This window comes from Neodiprion pinetum, chromosome 4 (assembly GCF_021155775.2).
Source record: "Neodiprion pinetum isolate iyNeoPine1 chromosome 4, iyNeoPine1.2, whole genome shotgun sequence".
In the NCBI taxonomy this organism is placed as follows: domain Eukaryota; kingdom Metazoa; phylum Arthropoda; class Insecta; order Hymenoptera; family Diprionidae; genus Neodiprion; species Neodiprion pinetum.
Window position 1 is genome coordinate 27157860 of NC_060235.2, and position 22361 is coordinate 27180220.

At 32.1% G+C, this 22361-nt stretch overlaps 1 protein-coding gene across 3 annotated transcripts in view; it reads right to left on the reverse strand.

The window, feature by feature from the left end:
• Positions 1 to 599: 599 nt before the first annotated feature.
• LOC124217166 (uncharacterized) overlaps positions 600 to 22361 on the reverse strand; it is a 28909-nt gene continuing 7147 nt past the window's right edge. For 2 of the 3 annotated variants that reach the window (XM_046622519.2, XM_046622520.2), the window contains exons 6-13: positions 13132 to 13412; positions 9998 to 10343; positions 8505 to 8857; positions 7298 to 7676; positions 6871 to 7138; positions 6513 to 6698; positions 5988 to 6125; positions 600 to 4933 (exon numbers count right to left, since the gene is read on the reverse strand). In XM_046622519.2, coding sequence (XP_046478475.1) covers positions 4688 to 4933; positions 5988 to 6125; positions 6513 to 6698; positions 6871 to 7138; positions 7298 to 7676; positions 8505 to 8857; positions 9998 to 10343; positions 13132 to 13412 — 2197 coding nt within the window. In that variant the 3' untranslated portion in view covers positions 600 to 4687. The remainder of the gene's footprint in view (positions 4934 to 5987; positions 6126 to 6512; positions 6699 to 6870; positions 7139 to 7297; positions 7677 to 8504; positions 8858 to 9997; positions 10344 to 13131; positions 13413 to 22361) is intronic. The other variant, XM_046622521.2, reaches the window with a different exon arrangement.

Here is a 22361-nt window from a genome sequence, read left to right on the forward strand (position 1 = left end):
AATCAGGCCTCTATTTTAATATTTTCAGTAATCATTACCCTGACCAAACATGTTAATTTTTGGAGTATTTTTACAAAGGATTAATCACTGTTATAATCTGGTATAGATGCAAACGCCCCGTAATTTTATGTGAGCTTTGTTATCTCTTTTAATCTCATATAATCCTTGTAATCTTGTAGTCTATTAAAATAATTATCGAAGAAGTTATTGAATTTAGTTTTTCTTATAAAGAAAGTAAGAAAAATGACTAGCTCCCTACCCTCATATAAACAAATGAATAGAATCATTTAGAAAACAATTTATTGTTCGTATATTTGGAAAAATAAGTAATACTTTCTACATGTTAGTTCTAGTTCTTAATAGTAAATTTCCTCTCACAGTCAGAAAATTTTTTGTTTGAGCAATAATCGTTTTAGATTCCGTTTGTTGTTTAAGCAGTCAGCACTGATGATGAAAACCGAATGCTGTACACTTTGAGGCTGCAAATGAAACTCTTTCGCTCTCGTATATGGGAAAAATCAATATCACTGAAAATATTTTTACTCTTGGCCCCAATTAAAATACTGATTGTAGGGGAAATTAATTAATATACGCAATACTGGCGTGGAGAATATATGAATCTGCATAAGAGAGCAGTGATTTCATTTATTAAAATATAGTACAGTTCGTCATATTCTCAAATTATCTTTCATTACATCGTATGTTAAAATGGCCTGTAGTTGTTTTCGATAATACCTTCACAATTAGGTTAACGTTTTTCAGAAAGCTTGCATTTAATTCTCATCGTGAAGACCATTTTTACAAAAATGAAATGAGTTTTTTTCGTTCCCATTTTGATGACCTTGGTTGATATTTAAACTATCCCAAATATATCCGAACAAAATTAATTATAAACTTTTTCTAAGTCTGAATTAACTGTAGACTGAATTACGGTTTATGATTTGGTATAAAAGAGAGCTGATTAGAATATAACCGAATACATAGTAGGCCGATTTTAAACCAAATAAATATGCAGACCGAGAAAACTAGATTTAATGTTCCAATATTTTTCACTTACTTTAATAATATTTTCTCATTGCCTAAACCTGATAGCATTATTTCGGAAATATTTTACTCAGCCGTTTTTTTTGTGTGAAAATTATTTCCCATTTATCTCTCCGATATCGAAGTAGTCGCGTTGAAATTTGTTTGATATGGCAATGCGAAATTATAGTTGAGCATGGCAAAACACGCGGATATAGTTGGACCTCAATCTATTTGGCTTAAAGAATTAACGAAAAATGAAAACTCATCCATGCAGCAAGAGCAATATGATAATTTATTATGCTGCTTTCATTATTTATGAGTTTTCCTCTCGTGTCAATACTTTATTCAACCAAAGTCATCCCGACAATACAAATAATACGCTTTTCAATAAAATGTGGCATAAATAATAATAAACGATGTGAGTATATCAGACGAATGAAGAATGTGTGCAATGTCTGTCACCAAATTTTTATCCAGAAGAAATTATCACGAAGCTCAATTATTTACTTTTTTATACTATTTTCATCTGCTGAATGTGTTCCTTTTTTCACACATATTCAGTACAAAAGATGGATACTGAATAAAATGATAAACACTTGAATAAAATCAGGTATATCTGAATATAAATTACTATTAAAGTATCAAAAAGCCCCAATTGCAGGACGCAATATTTACGAATTATTAAAATTTCAAGTAATTCACAAATTCAAATTAACGTTGCACTCATTCTTGAGAAAATAACATTGTTCATGTATGTGTAATTTTGATGGCGCGTTGCATAAAATGTCATGATGTCATGCATTTACAATTACAAAAAACTTAAGGCTAAAAAAAAAATAATCGCAGAGTAGAATCAGACAATCGTATGGCAAAATGTATTGATTTCAATGGATTTTCGATAGATTAATCATCTGCTTCAAACGCAATAATAATATCTGATAAAAATGTAAACCATTAAAAGTTGCAAGAACCCAAAATGTAATTAAGGTGAAAATATAAATAACCCTTTGAAAACAAATACAAAATCACAACAAATTTTGCGGTGCTTGAAACTCAATTATTTTGAAAATTCTGTTGTTAGGGGACAGCTAACGAAGTTTCAGTGTGTTGTGATTTCACCACCTGGATGCGTGAAGGGAAGAGAACTAATGATTCGGTACCGGCTTCACTATGTGTTCAAGCATATCAAAGTATCGATATTTTAATGAACGTAATTGATAATTAACGACGTAAATATACAAAATTTTATTAAATATAAATAACTTAGTATTCTTGGGTAAAAAGTGTATTTCGAGTCAACGTTTCTGACCTGCCGTGACCTCATTACCACAGTATTTTTAAACGAGATTCTAGTCGAATTTCACCCATTTATTAACTTATGCAATTATCTTTCTGTTTATTAAGGCATTGAGGCATGATGCGGCGGACTTTTAATTACATATGTGATGGTAACGCATTATTTCATTAGGAAAACTAACAATCCCTGAAATAAGATGTTTAATTTTAATTTTAGAGCTTTGAAACTTTTAACGCATCATTAATCTTTGGAGATTTAAGGACCTAGTGCAGTTTTCTTTAATACAAACACAAACATACGGTCGTGATGTCAGTCGACAAATTCGTCACGTGATTCAGCACGAATACTTGATTTTTGTTTTTCTTTCATTACTTATAAAAATGCATAGTCTCACCACAAAGTTATGTTTTAGTAAGTACAAATCGCTCGTCAATTTTTGTTTTTGTCAAGTACCTCGATCATCCATCTTCAATTAATTTCCTATAAGCTTCGTGGCTTTGATCTTCAAATTTTGGCATGTTACAAATAGTCGTTAAAACGGAAGGACCTGTGAATGCTGCGATGGTAAATTCAAATACAAATTTTTCTATCTCAGACATCACAAATCTATATTTGTGTTTCTATACGCACCTATTTATATGACTAGACTAGGGCCTTAATTGTAAATTCATTCATCATATGTAATTTTTTCATTTAATCTAAGGACTTTTGCATGGAAATACTTTTTAGCACATGTATGAATAGCTATAGGAACTGATTCTTCGAATCTAGATATTGTTTGCTACAACGCATGCATATAGAATATTTCGAATGACCCAACAGAGTTTAAAAATCACAGTGTGTATCTACCTTGGGAATTTCGAAAAATAATCATTTCGAGTCCGTATTTGGATCTAGCGATTGGTTTTTCGCTCCGTTGACACTAAAAAAAAGTCTGAGCTATAAACTTACTGAATCACCGATGTCTGAAGTTTTACTATTCGCGCTGTTCGCAGAGATTTACGTTAATTGTAGGAAAAACTTTGACTCCTGGATATCCCGAATCGAAACGAACATTTATCATACGTAGATATATGTCTGCACTGAGGGATGCATTAATGTAAATATTCGGTTGCCCATGAATTCAATCCTTAACTATTAGAGGTCAGTTTTTGCAAAATTTGTTAGAATACATATTAATTCGACGGATTTTTAACATAATGTAAAGACAAAAGAGTATAAAATAATATTATAAGAAAGTACTCTGCTTCAAGAAGTTTAGCATATAATAAACACGACAAATATGAAATATTGCAAATATTCCACATTAACGTGAAGAGCCGACACAATTATTTATAACAGTTGGAATCTTTTGCCGTTTTCAACACCAAAACGATTTTTAAATTTACCATTTACAAGCAAAGCCATGTGTATTTAAATTATTTATAACATAAGTATATACATAACATGTAACTTTGCACCAAAGTATGATTTAATTACAAGAATATTATACAAGTTACGCAAAATCAATTAAATTTTATTCCTAGTGTTTTTTTGTTGTGTTTTCGTTTTTACAATTTACTATTTATAAGTTACTAAGTAATCATTAGGCTCGCAATAGAAAAAATTTAAATAGCTAGAGTACCTAATATCAATAATTAATTTAAGTTTTCTTACAAAAAGTCTGCCTACGCGAAAAAATAGAACTTACCATGCTGCTAATGATAATAATGAAAAATATGTTATAACACTAGTGCCACACATTGATTCACGTTAGATTTTTATAAATCGCAACAAATTATCACATCTGAGAACTGTACATCCGAAAGTTACCTTATGTTTCGATTTTAATTTATTTCAGTCGTGAAAGAAAACGCGCAGTAAGGAAGTATTCTTTCATTCGACCTCGGCTCGCAGTCATATATTGTTTCATTCTCACTCACCCATCTTGGAAAAAGACGCATGACACAATCTGCACGAAAGGATTGACTAAACGGACACAACCTGATACTAAAACTATGCATTTACTATAACTGATGTTTGAGTTTCTGCAATCTTTTTTTTTCAACCCATAATACAATAACAAATATTCAAAAAATACATTCTCGCTTGGAACAATAAAAATATTAAAATACGCTTTTTGTCAGTAAATCCTCTCTGATCGTAAAACTTAAAATTTTTTCGAATCTTCAACATTTGATGAAATTTAATACTGTTATAAAATGTTACAGTTTTAGATGCGAATGCAGTTTATACTAGAATTGTAATGTTCGTCGTAGCATTAGCAAGCTGTGTAAGTAGTCGTTTGAATACATTTAATCTAAAACAGTGTAAAAAGTGCCGTTATTTATTTCATTTGCGTTTCATTCTCACGCCAGTTCACCGTTACGTTTCAGGAACGAAAATTTTGACAGAATCCGCATCGCTCTGATCCTTATTTTGGACCTGCGAACGCATTGCTCGTCTTCGTTCTTCTATCATTTGCCGTCTAGCTTGTTCGCGAGCTTCCCGTGCTTTGCGATTTGCTTCACTATTTACAGTTGATTTTGCTTTATTCGTGACATTGACACGACGCTTCGTGCTGCTCCCATTTTGTGGTAAGGATGTAATTGCCTTTGAATCTGGAATAACCTGAGAGAAAAATGTTCATTATTGTAAAATATTAGTGTTAAAAAAAGTTAAAATCTATAAGAAATAAACTAAAACTCACACACATGTTGATACTACTGAAGTGATACTCAAATTCCAGTTCTACATACATTTTGAACCAGTAATTTGATTTTAATTATTAGACAAAGCTTCCTACTAGTATCATTTTGTAACTTTTGATGAAAATCCGTGCAACTACTTTCCTTCCAGAAAAAAATTACTCAAAGTAAAAGAATGAACAAGGTTTCAGACAATATTTAACAAGTTATTACGTCTATTCTTGGGAGTTTTCAAATTCGGTTCATATTCTGCTGGACAATTTCTGTTGAATTCATCATTGTTTTTTCTAGTTCTCAACAATTTGAAACGAACATTACTTTCAGTTGATATTTCAATGTCGCCCCGAGAAAAAGTAATATGGTTTATTGGCTCCCAATGGTATCACACTAATTGTTTCAGAGATTGGCTGCATGAAGTTTTTTGCACTATAATACCAAATTACTGCAAAATATCTCAATTTGAATCAATTTGAGTTTAAAATGGTACAGTATCGACTAATTCTGAAACGGTTTTACTTTATTCGGTTTGTGATTTTATGGTGACAAAGTTCATTCAGGTTTGAAAAGGGGCACTTTTCACAGAACAAGAAGAGTAAATTCTTTCAGCCAAAATGGACACACGTGTTTCAATATTGCTTCTATATTTTATCAGAAATTATAACCAATGTATCCTATTGTTGATGAACCCGAAAATTGGATTCAAGATTCGAAATTCAGATAACGTTTAATTAGTAATTGATTTAAACTAAGGCTTTTTAAATTTTGAACATGTGTCTAATAACTTGGAATCACGGCTTGATAAATGAAGTAATTCATCTATCGGGCATCGTTGTAACGGCATTTCTGAAAATCTTTCTTCGGATATACTTTCTCTATTTTATATATAGTCTTTGTGCCTGTTTGATTATTATTAAAATTGTCATCCCCACTAATTAACCATATCGTTGACACTAGATGGAATAAAAAATTATACATACTTCTTTCCACTGTGAGTTTTTCAGTCTTCGAATCTGATCAAAAAGTTCATTGACTTGAATAACTTGTAGCATCACCATATCCCAGAAGCCTGCTAAATCTTCGTTGGTAGTCGGAAACTCTTCCCCAGGTATTTGGTTCTATACAAATGAAAATGTAGCATGAAATGTGCGAGGAATTCTGAATACAAAAAGCACATTTAAAAAATTAATAAATTTCTTTCCACATATGTGAAAAATACAAACTATATATATTCTACAAATACCAGCACAATCCATACAGATTTACTTGTATTTAAATTCATTGCAAATTAGCTCATTTGTATTGCCATTTTCAAACAAACGATTTCCAATAATGATCACTTAATTTTGAACGATTTTATCTGATTTACCTCGACACTCTAAATTAAGGTTTTCTATCAATTAAGTAGAAAAATATTTTTATTAGCTACAAAAAAATAAAATATTGACGTAAACCGAAAGATTATGAATGTTTTTTTAAGAAACTATGCCAACATAAATACTTACAATATTCTTTTGGCAGAGTCCTTCAAATTGTTGCATTTTTTGAGTCGCTAATAGCCGAGCTTTGCCAGCAGCTGATCTCAACTTGCCAGCTGCCTCCTCAGGAAGTACACTTGGATCACCACCTGCCAGTTCAGCTTCTGCAGATGCTGCTAAAGACAATAACCTTTCTGTTTCTGCCTTCAATATCTAGAACATATTAGGCATAGATTAATGCAACTTTGAAATTGTCCAGAGATCTTCATTTTTAATAGGCAGATGGGAAATTTTGAGTTAAGAATGAAAGAATAAATTACAAGAGTATAAAATATGTTATTGCTGAAACAACCAATTGACAATGGAAAGTTGGGTTTCTTCTTACCTCTATAAAATAATGACCATCTTTCTCTTCAGCTACCTTTTCTGTCTCTTGAATATGCTTTGCTATATTATGTGAACTTGCGCTTGGCTCCAAAACAGGTAAGACTACTTCCAATGCAGCTGGCTGATGGTCAGGAATATTTGTTACGCTGGTCATACTTTGCTTTGAGTTGGCGATAGATTCATTTCTAGCTGTACATTTATTCAGATCTATCGTACTTGAGACAGCTTTACTTTTCTGCTCATTTCTTTGAACGGACGAAGTTACTCTATTAAACAAATACAAAATATCAGTGCAATGAAATATGTTGCCTGATTGCCATAATAAATTCAGCAGTGCCAAATCTTTCAGTACTACATGGATTTACAATTACTTATGTTAACGTAAAATTTCTGAGAAACGTTGCTTACTGAATATTTATAATCACCTTTGTAACGATTTGATTACTTGTTCGCTACCATCAGTCGGTTTCCTAGGGCTAACAACTGGTAATTGAGCCCGGAATTCAGGTCTAAGATGTCTTAAAACTGGAAGAGATTTTAATGATTCTTCCTCCTTGACGTCATCGGTTGAAACATCGTTGTTGTTATTCAATGACTTATTCAAGAAGCAATCACTGTTATTCAATTTACTGGGACTTCGTTTGAAGAAAAATCCTTGTGCCAATGCACCAGGACCATATAATCGTTCCACTCGTTGTTGGATGAAAGACTTTTCACTACTAAACGATGAATTGAATGTATGATTTTCTGTTTCCACAGACGAACCATTAGTCATGCTCATCTCTGTCATTGAAGTATTTGTAACTGGAAATTGAACCACAAAATTATTAGTTTATACTTTTACATCACATTTTATGAAACATAGTTATCTAGCGGAGATTAGAATAGAGTAGTTTGATTGTTGCAGGGAAAACCGAGGACTGATTCCAAGTGCTATTAGATTTGTAAAACCTGTGAGCTCACACCTTTATTTATATTTCTATTGTTCATTTTGAAGTGGTGTCAAAAAAATTGTTCAAAACTTCATGAGGGACTTTAGGAACATAGGTTCGACAGTTGCGACGGTTTTATATTTATTTGAATCCTTTTCAACTATTGATTTTGAATTGAAACCAAAATTTTTATCCATGTCTATACTGAGAATTTCTAATTGTGGTTAGTATACAGATCAAAAACTATTTACATTTTTTAATAAAAGTGAAAAATATAGTTCTAGGTAGAAAATTATAACGAATTTTGCAGCTACAACTAGAAGATCTAGTATTCGCTTTCATTTTTACTGATTATGGTCACTTGCGCCATATGTTTTTGTAACTATTGCAATAATTTGACGTCAGTACAATATATAATGTCAGTAAAGGAACAGATTTAATGCTGTAAGAATTACAATAAATAGTGACTTGCAGTAGTGACCGAAATTCAAACCGTCATTACAAAAAGATTCATTTTACAAGAATGTTTTAGTATCTGTAATAAATGAAATTTTTCTCAATGTATATCATAAGATCTAAGTTTGAGCTTGGTTTGGTGATATATCAACATCACTTGTAAATTGGGCCGATTTCCAACTACCTTGCTCTAGATAACAAACATCCTTAAAACGCAATAAAGAAACTACCGGATCATACTCACCATTGAAACTCGTGGACTTCGGTGAAGAATCCGTAACGTTTGACATGAAACTTTTATTTTGTTGACTAAATGCGACGACTCTGACCATTCCTGGGCTTTTTTTTATAGGCGATATGTCCGGATTACCGTGCACTGGGCTTATATCAGCGAATGTTGTGTGCAAAGGTACGCCTTTGTCAACTTCGCTAAAACTTTCACAGGTGCTTACGGTATTTCTAGTCTCAACGAACGTATGGATCTTATATTCTTCTCTGACACCATTGGAGAAACCATTTTGACGCTCCATTGCAAGTGGGGAAATCGACAAACTTTTCGAGGGTTGATGACTTGGTAGGCTCAGGTTTTCACTGGATCTATCCAATCAATTAACAATTTCACAAAATGATTATGTACTTTCTATTATATACTTGTTTATAATATTCTATATGTATGCAGCATTCCGTAAATGAGCTCCATTATAATCCTATACTTTTTACATCGTATTCAAACTTGACTCGATTGCAGCCGCCTTGAGTATTTTTGTTCTATGAAGTAAGAACAGCTTTAAATGGACCAAAGTTCCTTTTCAAATCCCTGTAAAGTCATGCATAGTATATGGAACATATTTTCATTCGGGTTGCCTGGGAACAGCTCTTTCTTTAAAATTTTGGACTAGCAACAAATACTTGTGTTCAAATCCTAAAATTCGATTTTGAAATATTTCATTAGTATAAAAATTATTTTGCCATTTTTGATTCGTTTGCAATAGACGATATAATTTTAAAAAACCGCCAGCGTTTCGACTTCAAAACCCTTGTTGAATAAGAGTGTAATTGCTTAAATCAACGTAATGGCATCACCAAACGCCCGAATGAATCTACAATTACTATAATTACACTTTGCAGTGCATTGAAAAAAAAAAATTATCTACGTCATTCGAACATCGTTCATATTTGTAACATATGTTATTAATAATCGAAAATACGAAAAATGATATTAAGATTGTTAATGACAAATGATTTGGTGTTTTTATGCAGGTTTACTTGCATTAGCTAGTTTTCTTAGAAACAGTTAGGCTGCCAACTGTTAAGAGATTTTTAGAAACCAAGATTTATGTATTCTAAGCCTTTATAGAATTTAATTGAAGTTAGTAAGAATAGTTTTGTAGTAACTACACTATCAATAAAAAATACTGTCCGTACAGTTTTATAAAATTTGTCATTAAAATTCATAGAACATGGTACACAGTTTGAAGCTGATAATTCTAAGTTTGATGGATAGAAAAATATATGCAAAGGGAAGAATGAAGTGTAATGTACAAAATTGATTCTAACGGATCTTCAATTCAAGGACATTTGGACACGATCCACATAAATATTTTTTAAAGATGTTTAATAGCCTAGAAATTGAAATTCCAAAATTCAAAGTGAAAATTTTTCGCACACTTATTAGTATAAGAAATTTCACATTGTTTGTCCGTCATGTCAAAAAATGTATTGTTTGTGTAGATATACCTGAAGCCTGCAGGACTTGTATCCCGTGTTATGAGTCTGCTGCCAGGACTCGTATCTCGAGATCTGAATCCTTCTCGTAATTTGCTATCGTATCTTGTGATACCAGAATAACCACTTATGCTACAGGCAAGACCCAAGTATGATGGTTTTTTGGCTGTCAGCTGTTCTGGTTCTGAGCTGTCATGGTGAATATTACTTATGTTTTCTTTGTTTGCGTCAAAATTTATTTGTTGTATTGATTCTTCTTTACCGTTTGGTAAGATGTCGGGAGACGGAGTGAGTTCACCGTTACAAGAAAAGCTCAGACTGTGTAAGGTTTTATCAGAGATAGAACCTACTGCAGTATCTGTAAAAAGAAATTTTAAATCAAATTATTCAGTCGTTCAAGTTCATATAAATTACTAGAAAATAATTAGTCATTTTCAAGAAAATTATAGAAGGGCTCCTCGTTTGAGAGTCGAATTCAGTTTAAGTTTGCTTCATACTTTAGATTTTCTACTAAATGAGTATTATAAATCCGAACCAAGGAATTGTTCGAAACACTGTTCTGGACTTCTCTACAAAGATATTAATTTTGGTACATCGTTCCACAATTCTTTAGATCCCAATCTGAAAATTTATCACAATGATCTATAAAGTCTTTCCAAAAAATCGCTCATTAAGAATTCTTTATATGATTTTTTTACAACAAACTGAATTAAAACGTGAAGCCATCCTCCCCTTTTTTTACGCTTCAAAGTATCACTAATAGTGAAACACCATATTCAATAGAATCACCGTGTCTGGTATGAAATAAATTAATTTCATTGATTCTATCGCTGAGGATCGAGGAAAAATTGTCAACAATGCACGAACACAATTAGTCATAAATTCATGCAAAACAGTTGGAGAATATTGTCCAACAATGTGACCCACCTAAAAAGCCACTCAAAGGAAGATGGCAGAAAAATACAATACAGGGAATGTTCGAAAAGTTTAAACACCTTTTGTATTAAAATTGTAAAATGGTTAACAGTCTACGTGTTATGTGAAATATTTAAATACTATTGTTTGATTAAATCCACCGCACAGGCCGCACAGAGACAATAATCTGGATTAGCTAGATGTGAATGCGTACTTAACAACGTTGCCGCAGACACAGGAATAGCCTGGGATCACATCAGCAAGCTATACACTTGCAATACAATGAAAGCAAGTAAAGTTGACTTGGCTTGGCACAAGTCAGGCAAAAGTACTATTCTAGGAATATACTAAGCTAGTTACAATCAGCTTACTAGATTGGTTCAAATAGTAAACAGATGGAACTTTCTTCATCCTTCAAAATGTGTATCATAATTGTTATAACTGTATTATCTGTCAAATAACAATATTCAGCACCCCAATCATAATGATATGAAAAAACACCTGCCATTAATTTCTTAGATTAGAACACGGTGACTGCAATTACAGCAATACAGGAAGTATGAAAAATAATTTACAAAATGTCTGATGTCACTAGAATGACTTTTTCAATTGACAGAAATTAATTACTTATAGAATTTGATTTTGATGGAATTTTTGAAGAGTTGGCAAGCTTTGACAGCCATTACCATTTATCGGTACATTTGTAGGGTAAGCTCCCTCTCCCTTTCCCCCTCTGCCGCCCCTTAATATATTAAATGGTTTTATGGTATTCATATTCAAAATCGCGACACACAGTGTGGATGATTATACAGCGTTTCCTTTTTGTTATGAAGTATTTTTAATGGACGCAATCTAATAAAAGCAAAATTCAGATGCAAGATATGACTGATTATGGCTGACTTTTTAAAGTAGGATTCCTTCTGACTAGTTTTGATATTTTACGTAAGAATATTGTGACCGTGATTAGATAAATAAAGTTTCGAATATATGTTTGGGTTGAATAAAGATTGAAAATTTATATAATTCTCCAAATTTGTAACTATGCTCTATAATCCAACAAGTAATCTTATCAAAATAGGTGTAACCATTTATCTGACGGTTATGCTGTGGTATTAAAAAATATTGAATACAGTAGTGACGAAACAATAAAAAATCATACAATCAATGATTATTAGACTATGCAGTTCAGTGGAAACGTTACGCAAACAATAAAGAATCAGTGTTTACAAAGTTGAACTCAAGTTAATTGAGGTTTTATTCGTCATCAGAAATTCTTGTTTCAAAACAGAAAAAAAATTTAGTACAACAAATTCACATAAAGAAACCTTCGTTATTCTGCTATTTAACAAGATTACATTCATAATCCGTTTTTTGTACGAAAGTTACTATTATTTAATTGTCCAATTTCGATTTTCTCAATGAAATTCAAATCAATTAATTTAAGTTCAACTTTCTAAGCCTTGCTCTGATAACTTTTTTGTTCCAATAAATTTTACACTGAATTGTATGACCTTCAAAGTGTTTTACAATATCCGTTACAAATCATCAAAAGAATACTGATCTATTACTTCTAATAAAGCTATTTTGAATATATTACACCATTTCTTGGCAATACTTATTTTTCTTGGGAGCCACAAAAAAGATAAAAGATAGAAGTCAACAAAACAGTGGTAGCATAATTGCAATTACTCGTTTTCAATACACCTACATGAGTTGAAACATGCATAGTCATTTATTTCCGTCGATGAAGATTTAAATTGCAATTAAATATTTCATATATGTTTCGCATAACAGAAATCAACTTGACAGAAAAATTTGACGAGTTGCGTGACTTTCAAACTATATTCGATCAAAAACAATCCTTCCTCAATTTCTCTTGAAACTTGCTATTGTAAAATACACATGAAGGTAAGAATTAATATTCCAAAACTAAACACAGTACGCACAACATGCAAAAAAATATATCGCAGATTTCCAATGCAAAAGTAATTAAAGAATTACTATGGGCTTCACAATATATACTTCCACATAAAAACATAAATTCTCAACAATTACGCATAATGATACGGTAAATACGTTAGTTAAATTCACTAGAAAAACGTAAACGCCTTGAACAATATATTAAAACATAATTTTCAACCATAATAAGACGGGCAATAGCAGCAGGTACTTTAGATAGTTATGATTTTCGAACTCCAGGACATTCCGAGATACTCAATCGAGAGCCGAACCTGATCGGTCAGATGCAGATGTATCCACGTCGAGACTACAACTGCCAATACTCTCTTGACTAGTCATATTGAGATGTTTATTGGTGACCTCAGAGCTGAGTTGATGATAATGCAAGGGCTGAACTGCGAGGGACAGTGGCCTGAGGCGAAGGGTGGTCCTGGTGTTTCCTCCGCCTGGCACCACTTCACCGGCACAGTCTTCCCTCGATGTTTTACTTTCCAGACCTGCCACTTCACTGTGAACCACTGTGTTACGATGGTTTCCACGAGCGTTGTCAACACTATGATTGTTTCCACAATAGTTAAAAATAAAACAAGAAAACTATCATAAAACTGAAAATCAGATTGAGTACAATTCATGCTTCAAATGTATGCACTTATAGTTGAATCAATACTAATTTCGAATTTGTCCATTCCATGTCCAAGTATTCTCAAAATCCTGTACCTTTCGATCGCCGTGAAATGTAAATGATCAAACACCATTTTGAAAAAGCTGATATTGAAAATGAAAATATCTGTTTTGCTCGTGAAAAATCACTAAATTATTATCACTCCGATGTTTTTGCATGGATGATAACCAAGTATAAAAATGGACGTTGTTTTAAAAGCATAAATATATTAATAGGATATCACTTATTTACGTATTTCAAATATGTGGTTGCAATACATTCATAGCATGAATTTCAAGTATTGGCTGTGTAGCTAAGTAGTTTCAACATTCATCAAAGTTAATACAGAATGATGCACAGCCATAGACAAGTGCAAAATAAAGCAATTACTGATGCAAACATGACAAGTGCTTCCGTACGAATAGCCATATCCATATTAATAGTAATATTTTTTTCATTCTCACCAGCATTGACTAAGTCTATACAAATTGCTTCATTGTATTGAAAATTGTTTTGCGTCAAAGGAAAATAAATGTTCATATTGCCCAACTTCGTGCATCGAAGTAAAAAAGTAACATATTTATCAGCTGTACAATTTTGGTTTACAATTTACAATAAAATACAAATGATTGTGGGTATACTAACTGGGATCTAATAAATTCTTCAAAATTTGAGAAGTAGTTAAACTATCAATAGTTTCAATTCCAAAGTATTCATCTTGTCACAATGCTTCTCTTTTCCCAGGTTCGGAGTTTGAAATATATTAATTCTGTTCAATAAAAGCAGGATAAACCGCGTATACCGTAAATAAAATTAATACAAACTTTAATTGTGCTTGGTACCTTCGTCGCCAATGTTTCCATGGCAAAAACTTAGACAGATTTTTTTTCCCCACTTCATTTACTGTATAACTACCACTTTCAATTTTTAAAGGCATGATTCATTCGAATTATTCCTTGTTAATGTAATTAGATCTCCAAATTAATATATGTATATCAATATCAGAAATACTCTAATTTTTCAATTGCAAGCTAATTTTTTTGTTTTTCCTAGATTAAACGAATTAAAGAACGGATAGTTGCGAAAGCTCTGGTCATTCACAGGGTGGCCACTTTTACGTTGAACGTAATTTTTAGCAACGTTAAAAAACAATGCGTAACGATACACGTTATTAACCCGACTGGTGAGGGAAGACTGACATGGTATGCAGACAATCCCAATTCCCAACATATCAACTCTCTCTCTCTCTTTAAACTGGGAACAGGGTTCCCCTGGATATTTTAAGAACACTAAAAAATCTGTGATGCGTTTCCATGTATATACAACTGTTCTTAGAACGAAAGAAAGATGCGTGTGACTCAGATTTGAAGACTATATCCATGTATGTAATTCTAATGACTTGTTACTGTTATTTAAATAATAGATCTCGAAAGAAAACCTGGTTTTACTTAAAAAAAACACTCTATACAAATTATTGAAAGATTAACTTACTACATATATTATTACGAATAATCAACTCTATCTAAAAATGCAACTCTGAATTAAAGTACAAGATACTTTCACATGAACACTCATATCAAGCATTCAATACCAATACGCTCTTCACTAATGTTGACAAAATGCGAAAACAGGTTTCAAAAATTAATTATTAGTAGTCCTAATAAATGAGACAAGAGATAATGCAAAATAATTGACACCATTTCAGGAAACTCTCCTTCATAATGCACGATTCTATAAAAAATTTCATAACGTTTTCCAAGACTCATCCGAATTTTTAACCACCATCCAATGTTTGTAGAACGAAAGAAAAGTTATAGAAAAATATTGCCAATACGAAATTTTCATTAATTGAATGTAATTGATATTATTTCTCTTTCGTGTCAGACATTGTAAATGCTTGGTCTTTCAACGCAGTAGAAAGTACCGCAGAGATAGTCAGCAAGGAAGGAATTCAGAAGTTGGGGTAGTTTATTTGCATTTATATATAGACACCTAGGATTAGCTCCAGTGTCACTTACCAGGAGCCCCTTGTAGACCGGTCTAAAGATATCCTATTCTGGATAACTACTTCGGTAAAAAGACTCTTCAGCAGATAAATATGCAATGAGATTTAATTTTTTTAAATACTGCCTTATTATTGATAATGTCAGTGAAGTTATTGTTGACACATGCCCATCAATTTCAACAAATATAAAATTGATAGAGCACCTTTTGTACATTGATTCTAATCTTCTGAGTTTAAAAAAACTGAATGATGACTTACATTGAATTTGTCAATGGTACATGTGCTTGCGTTTGTTTAGACTGCAACCAATATAATTAACCTTATGAAATTTATCAGTGATTTCAAAGTAAATAATGCCAAACTTGGTACATAACTTTGAATTGTTCGCAATTTGACAATTCAACTACTTATGAAAGTACCTACTTGCTGTATCTGTATTCCGTAATAGATAATAATTGATTAGACAATTCAATTAAAATAGAGCAGATATGATATTAATTGTGCGCAGCATTTGGATATCAAAGTTGCAACATTCAGGTGTCGTTAATGGCATCCAGCAATAGCAAATAAAGATTAGAACTAGAAGTACATTTTGTAAAATAGTACATTTCAATAACGTGAAATAGTTTGCATGCTTAAATGATGATTAATCTTTTATTAAGTAGGTACTACTCTTAACTACGATATACTCTATACTATAAATGAGGCTTCAAGGCTGAAATATTCATTTCAAAGGCGGTGCTTCCATGCTAATAGTTTATCGATAATAACTACACTATAATTACTTACATTACAAGCCGTCACTAAAGACTATAAAAATTGTTTAGAGTTGTCAAACAATTTTGAATTAATAATCTTAATTAGAGCAGAATCAGTGCTGGATATTTCTAATTTACTGTGCATTATACAAAATTATAATTATTATACAGCATTCCAATTCAAAACTAAATACGATACAGCTAAAAGTACTATAGGCGTAACTTATGTTAATCGTACAGGTGAAAGTGAGGGGTGAATCATAAGAGAGATTTGGTGTACAACAGGCAAGTTTTATTACAAGATTTTTGGAGAGGATAAGCAATATTGCAGGAAGATTTTGGCTAATTTGCAGACATTCTTGAAGACTTATAGTTTTTTGTTTCGAATATTGCACGAATTTGTAAAATTTTGGAATGAGTTTCATGATGTTGCATGGCGAAATGTGTTGAGATGTTTAGGAAATTGAAATGTGCTGTACACCATTTCTCCTCAGGTAAATATCTGGATAAAAGTGTGGGAAAAATTGCTAAGTTGATCCACAAATGGTGCATAAAAAAATAATCACATATTTATGTTTACAACAACACATAAAACGTTAATTTTAAAACAAAAACTTCACATCACAGTATAGAATTGCATGTCTTTGCGAAAACACATTAATGTACATTCATTTGAAATAAATAGGCAGTTGATCTATTGAGTATAACCAGTAGTATAGCATATCACCCATTTTGACATAAATACAAATCTGTACACACATGTGAATAAAAGTTTCGATGGGAATGTAACACATCCAGAGTGTTAAGCTTGCGTTATTATAAGCAGAGCCTAAGTTGAGAAAACGAGTCTTTTCAATAATCAACAGGCAAACTCAAGTGCTGGAACAAAATCTATATCGCCACCATTGCCAAAGCCTGCAATTTCTTCTCAGTTGTACAATTATATCCAGTACTTATCGGTTGCACTAACAATAGACTCTATTTCATGCCAAATTAAGGAGGTTCGTTGGCCTAAAATCAGTACTTTTCATAAATTTAATGAAGAGTAACCCATTGAGTATCTAGAAATTCTTATATTCGTGAGCAAAAAAGAATCTGTAAAAATACAAAAATAGAAAATACTGCCAAAGCAAACAAAAGCTTAGATATCGATGTTTCATTTTCAATCTCTTCGAAATGGTAAAAAAATCTAGTAGATTCTGGTAGATTATTTTGTACAGTCATTGAAAAAGATTTTTTTTTTCTGAGTATTCAATTCAATATTGGCATTTGTTGATTATAAACAACATATTGGAATAATGTTGTAAAATTATATATTTAACTACACTGACGTAATAAAAAAAAAGTTTGATTGTATTTGTAAAAAATAGTTTGAAGAAATTTGAAATGAAGCATCAATATCTAACAATAAACTTTTGTTTATAATTTCACTATTTTCTATTTCTGTATTTCTTAAGGTTTTCTGAGCTTACGAATATATTAATTTGATAGGTATCCAATAAACGACTACGTCGTAATTAAATTAACAGAAGGTATCGATTTTTGGTCAATCAATCTTCTTTAATAACAGCGATAAAATTTTTGATACACCGTTCTAAAAATCATCAAAGACTTCAAAGCAAATCTGTACAGTTTATGCTTTGGTAGTAATTTAAATATTATTAAAAGAATTCAAAGTGTACCACCTTCACTTTATGTATTGTACTCTTAATGAATAATTATATTGAATAGATTACCATAATAGCTACAATTTATTCTGAATTAGCAAAAAAAACTTTTTCGGCATTAATATAGTGTCCAGTAAAAGATCTGTAACAAATTGAACGTCATTCAAGAGAAATAAAGATACACGAATGCAGAGGGCACTGTACAATAGCGGCATGATGTACGTCATATACATTATTTCTACTACAACCTGTTAGTAGGGAACAACAAAAAAACGCGATTTGAAGCAGAAATTCACGCTTTGCGAACAGTTACTCAGAAATTACAAATAAATAGATCATTCGCAGGAAAGCTTCAAAATGGGATATTTCCTGCACAAGAAAAATTTAATGACATTTTCAGAACCTCAAAGACTTTCAGGACCACTGGATACCATCAATTAAATAAATGATCAACTCTTTGTTAGTGCAAAGAGCAATAATCAACATACACTGGGCATCAATTGAAGCAAGATTTGGAATGCATATTAAGAAGCAAGAGTGTGATTTAAACAGTATTACAATTCAAAATAAAAAGGTGCATAAAAATAAATTCTGTGATATTGTATTGGATAAATGTCGAATCATATCAACGCTGAAATTAATTGCAGATTTCAGCTGTCAAACACACATGAAAAAATTTAATTAAATTGTCTTTCTTGCAATTTGGATCTTACATTCTTTAACACTTTGCAATCCTACTCGGAAAATGATGATTAGTAGCTCTCAAATATATTCATGCACGCATCGGCCAAAACCTACAGTTAACTTCAACATCGTGCATTCACTAACTCGAAGATAATATCTGTAGATACATTGGTTATCAGAATAACACACTTTTGAGGTTTGGTAATTAAATTAAACAAGTTCTATTAAAGACCGTAAAAATTAAAGCTAAGCCAGTACACCTAGCTGTGTTCAAGGACATATTTACTACCTATATTTCACAATAAGCGAAGCCAATATTAAATTTAAGAAAGGAGAACTTCATTCGATAGTGCAATCACATCCAATCCATTAAAAATTCTCTGCACGTTTCATATCCAGTTGAGTGTAATATAATTCTTTACATTTTATGTAGGTGTATAAAAATATTTAGCCTGTCTCCCACCTTAAAAAAACCATTTATTATATGAATATATCCAAATTAGTTTTGTCGAAATGAATGAAAATAATGATGATGTCTGTGTAAGTAGGATACTAATTCGTTGCGTAGATAAAGAAAAAGTAATTGAAATATGTGGTATTGTTTAGAGATTAAATATAATTAGCTAAAACAATTTGATAATAATAAACATATCATTATTACATTTGAGAAATACGATGAATATACAGAAGAAAATGACTGTAAGGATAGCCTATACAATATACAATATATAAGCTATACAATAGTGTAAGGGATATTGCGTCCTAAGTTAGCCAAGCAAGACACTGCAGGAAAACTACACGTCCATCATCATCTATGCAGTTCGCCCAGAGCGACTTCACAAAATAGATAAATTGCATTGCAAATAACAAATGCGATTTGATTTTTCATAGTGAGATGTAATGAAACGATAATAATTAATGAAACTAACAATATAAAAGTGATAGAAACTCCAATACTCAGAAAATTCATAAAAATGAAGTAAAATTGGTCAGGAAGTTGTTTTTAGGTACCCAGCGATGAAGAGAAAAAAAAAATCAAAACATATGTTCTACGTAGTTGCAAGCTGAATGATTGAGAATTCCAGGCAAAGTAGATGAATCGAATTGTAGAATACATGTTTAATAGCCTTGATGTTGTAATAAAAATTCATGTCAATTCAGAGAACATGCATTCCAACGATTATTTCAAATGCCAAATAATCTGGCACAAGTTTTCTATACTGCAGACGCCTACACAGAACTCCTGAGAGGCGGCAGAGGAACCTGTTTATGTATTGCATACTACTTCTCACACCAAAGATTCGAATTGAGAACGTAAATCAATATCCGACTTAGATAGTGTTAAACATTTCACAAGATTAAGTGTATCAAACCAATTACTATTACTAAATGCTTGAATACATGTTCGAAAGGTAAAGCGGATAGCTACATTAGATTGAACTTTAAACATCTTGGAAATATTTTGCAATAACATATCCAAGACTGTGAATAAAAATTACATTGCACAATTACTTGTTATTTCTTGTTTTAATATGTCGCTTTCATCAATTTCTTACTTTTTCAATTGTAAATTTCACACTTTCATTTTGAACTTGTAAATTTATTAGTTTGTACTACTTTGGGAGAAAATTATCACAGAAAATTTTGCAAACCAATTAGAGTGGTATATAAGCCTGTTTATACATTCGTTCAAAGACTGGTTGGAAATTGAAACGTATAAAAACTGCAAACTGGTGTTTTAGGTGTAAGATTAATCCTTCTAAAATCCTGTGGTTTGCAGGATTGTAACATTGCCTTAAAGATTAACGTTGAGAAACAGTTTACTGAACCGGAAATCACGAAATTAGACGTAGGTGGGTACGAGAAATACTTGAATTAGACGAATTATTTACGCAATTTCAAATCGAATTATGCTTACTTCCCCAGACGTTACTAACATCAATGATATCATGGTAATTGAGCGAAAGAAAATACATGGATGAACAGTTAGGCATATTTACTGTAAACTAAACAAGCATTGCTGCATTGTGAAATACAAGATACGACAGTGTATATAAAGCGTTAACGAACTGTCAGCGCCCAAGTAAGTGTGGCACGCCTCGATCTTTCCGACATGACCGAATTTTTCGAGAAAACGTCGTGCAAAGGATGAAAATAATGAATAGAGTCGCATGCGTCGATGCCAACGTCGTAATTGTCGGCTAACCCGATAAACACCTCACCCTTATAATTAGAGGATAATTCAATACACATGGTTAATCCAACCTAAAGACGTATTCACATACATGCTATATGTCACATTTTACAACGGAAAGAATGTTTCACTTTCGGCGTAGTCGTTTATTCGTTACTCACATTCAAGTTGTCCCCTGATTTTTCCAGACCCTACTTCGTCGTTTTCTAGTCAACCTTTCTTAACCGATTTCAATATTTCGCGAATAATACTCCGGCAATTTAGAGGTCAGGGTGTGCCCCAAATTTTCGTAGCGCCCAACACTGCCCGACACATCCGTCAAACACGAAAACCGGTTGCCATTTTGTTGCTGGTTTGACACTTGCGCGCGATCTAACAAACCGAATGCCAACCTCATTCGAGAGCGCTATTTTTCAAACGGTATCCACTCGTCATGCTATTCAACCTACATAACGATCGTGTACACTTGAATAAACAATTTTATGAGCCTGAAGCATGACGGGCCTGTGATAGGAATGAATAGAGTAAAAACAACAACAAAAAACTTGAATCAGATGGTAGATGAATATCGACAAATTAAATATCGATACCTCACAGCAGATATTAAAACTAAATAATTTATAATCATACCGTATTGCGGTACATCATGACACAAAAGCACTGTCCTTAAATTCTTACAGACAGATTCCTTATCAAATCGAAGATTCGGGTCGGAACCAATAATTCATGTCATTCGGTCGTTAAGTGTATCATGTATCATTCTTTGGGTGATTATTTTCAAACAAATTTGCCAAGTCTTCGAGCGTGCTTTCAGAAAATAATTAATCTGCCTAGATCAATATGAAATTGCTAGAGTGATTTAATACTGTGTGGAAAAACGAAATGAAATCGAAGCTCGATTTTAGACAGTTACGTATTTCTTATTTTCCACATCAATATCATTTCGAATAACATTTAAAAAATCCTATCTGCATGTTAAAGGATTTATAAATGTTTTAAAATCGTTTACAAAATGAATAACTATTATGTTATAGATATCATGTAAAACTCTCACGCGATGTTGGGACTTTTCAAAAATGGTTCAGAACGAAGTTAGCAAGAAGAACAACAGTTATGTAATTATGAAAAATCAAGTTTAAGTTTCGCTGCGTTTTTTCGTATAATATGTATATACATCAATAACAGCAGCAATTTTACACCTATCCAGGTGAATCGGCGGGTTGTTTAACGACTGCCAAACTCCGCATATTTGAACAACAAGCTATAAAAATCGATAAAAGTAATTATTAAAAAGTAAATAAAAGTAAATATTCCCTTAAATCACTCAAAGAAAGGTATATTTCATCGCGAAGTTGTTTGCATTTTTGATCCCGACCTGGATGGGTAATTTAAGGTGGAATCAACCGAGAGTGACGGGATAACGGGAACGAAACAATACTAACAAGCAATAGAGCTACGGTAAAACGGAGTAAGAATATTCGGAAGATTAAAATTTGTATGGTACTCTCATCAGCACAACGAAAGATAAAAAAA